Below are 2,077 nucleotides of genomic sequence, written 5' to 3'. Positions count from 1 at the left end.
TTAACAAAATTGAACCTCCCCTGATTTTTGAGTGTAACCAGGCATGCTCCTGCTGGAGGAACTGCAAGAACCGGGTGGTGCAGAGCGGCATCAAGTGAGGAAGCCTTGCCCCACAGCCCACCCACACCTGCCTCACCCCCTTTCTTAGCAGAGAGTGCTGAGGCACCCTTTTCCTGACCTTGGGGTTTTTTCAGACCTCTGCCTTCAGTGTCACTCTCCCTTTTTCCCCCAGGGTACGACTGCAGCTCTACAGGACAGCCAAGATGGGCTGGGGGGTCCGCGCCCTGCAGACCATTCCTCAGGGGACCTTCATCTGCGAGTGAGTGTGCTGGGGATGAGGAGTGGATGCATGACCCCCGCCCACAGCCAAGGATTGTGCTTTCACTACCTGGAGCCCTGAGCTTCCATCACCATGCCTACTTCTCTTCACCTCCATGTATCTTTGAGCCTTAAACACCTTCTTTGTCCTTTGAGCTAGAAAAAAAGCACTTACTTAAAAGGCAGGCCTGTGTTTTAGCACCTCTGGCACTGTGTCCTTGGACAATCACTGCACTTCCTTGAGCCTTATTGAGAAAACTACCCTTCAGTCTTTTTTATTTTTTGTTTTTTAGGGACCTTGTCTCCATAAATTCTTTCTCTGCCCACCCTCTGCAGTTGCCCTTTTCCTCTGACTCCTCCCGTGGAGCCTTCAAACTTAACCTAGTTCTCACTGCTTGCTTACTCAGGACTCCTTGGGTGGTGCAAATCTTTATTGGGCCTGGCTGTTAACCAAAAGGTTGGCAGTTTGAGTCTACTCAGGGGTTCCTCAGAAGAAAGGCCTCATGACTTTCTCCCCAAAACTCAGCCATTGAAAATTTGCAGAGCATAGTTCTATTCTGACACACATAGCATTACCTTACTTTGGAATCAACTTGATAGTAACTGGTGGCAGTGGTGGTAGCTTACCTATTCAAGGGGCAGTCTAATTGTCCTGCTTCATGTCCTCTCAGCTTCTCAGAGAAATGTTCCCCTTCATCATGGGATTCCATGGCTCCACCATCCTGTACCTGCCAAAATAAGCCTTTGCCCTCGCCCTCTGGACATGCTGCCCCTTAGCAGTCCTCCTCCTTCCCCTGCCACCCACCCCAGCCACTTAGACAGCACTGGTTCCCAGAACCCTGACCCCACCTCCTTGACCTGTTCCTCCGGCACCAGTCCCCTTCTGTCTTTGCTGTCTCAGTGTGCTGTTCTCGTGCCAGCTCCTTCCCTGAGTTCCTGCTGGCTCCTGTGGCTCCAGCACTCTCTGCAGCCCTGGCCCCCTCCCCTTCTGCCCAGCATCACCCACACCAGCTGTGTGATCTTGGTGCATAAGCCACCTGGCCTGTAAACTCAAGTGCATTGCCCTGCTCAACTAGCTGTCTGTGGATGCTGATCTGCGTAACCACAGGGACTTACCGTCTCCTGGCTCACTTGAATCTGCCTCTGACAAGCCTCAAACCTGTCCCTTTAACTTTCCCACCTGCCTAGAGTTTCCCCCCACACCTGCCAGTCCTGCCTGTTGTTCCAGCTGTTAAGGGGGAGCTGGATTGTCCCCTCACATGTGTGTCCCCATGCTTCAAGAGTCCACCCTTTGATGGGAGGTGGGCACCCACCAGATGCTTTCTGGCTCCTCTGGGTCGCCTTACCAACCTCAGCCAGACCCACCACTTCCTGCCCAACAGGTATGTGGGGGAGCTGATCTCTGATGCTGAGGCCGATGTGAGAGAGGATGATTCTTACCTCTTCGATTTGGACAACAAGGTGGGCAGAAACCCCCTCTGCCCCTCTCCCAATCCCACATCCCTCGTGGCCAGGCTCCTGGTGACCCTGGGAGGTCAACAGATGGAAATCTGGTCGGGAGTGGTCACTAGTAGTTGGATTGACAAGCAGGGTGGGGGAGATTGAAACAGTGACGTCCTTGACCTCAGGATGGAGAGGTGTACTGCATCGATGCCCGTTACTACGGGAACATCAGCCGCTTCATCAACCACCTTTGCGACCCCAACATCATCCCTGTCCGGGTTTTCATGCTGCACCAAGATCTGCGGTTTCCACGCAT

At 53.3% G+C, this 2,077-nt stretch overlaps 1 protein-coding gene across 1 annotated transcript; it reads left to right on the top strand.

The window, feature by feature from the left end:
• Positions 1–8: 8 nt before the first annotated feature.
• Positions 9–2,069, top strand: LOC102847332 (histone-lysine N-methyltransferase EHMT2-like; the record flags this gene model as incomplete). Its single annotated transcript, XM_006903545.1, has 4 exons — positions 9–94; positions 233–319; positions 1,701–1,779; positions 1,947–2,069. Coding segments are annotated over 4 exons (375 nt in total), but the record flags the coding sequence as incomplete, so codon positions are not given.
• Between the last annotated feature and the right edge of the window lie 8 nt (positions 2,070–2,077).

This window comes from Elephantulus edwardii, unplaced genomic scaffold (genome assembly GCF_000299155.1).
Source record: "Elephantulus edwardii isolate Elephantulus edwardi_28Jun2011 unplaced genomic scaffold, EleEdw1.0 scaffold05491, whole genome shotgun sequence".
Taxonomy (NCBI): Eukaryota; Metazoa; Chordata; class Mammalia; order Macroscelidea; family Macroscelididae; genus Elephantulus; species Elephantulus edwardii.
Note: the sequence above shows the minus strand (reverse complement) of the source record. Positions and strands in the feature narration are given on the sequence as shown.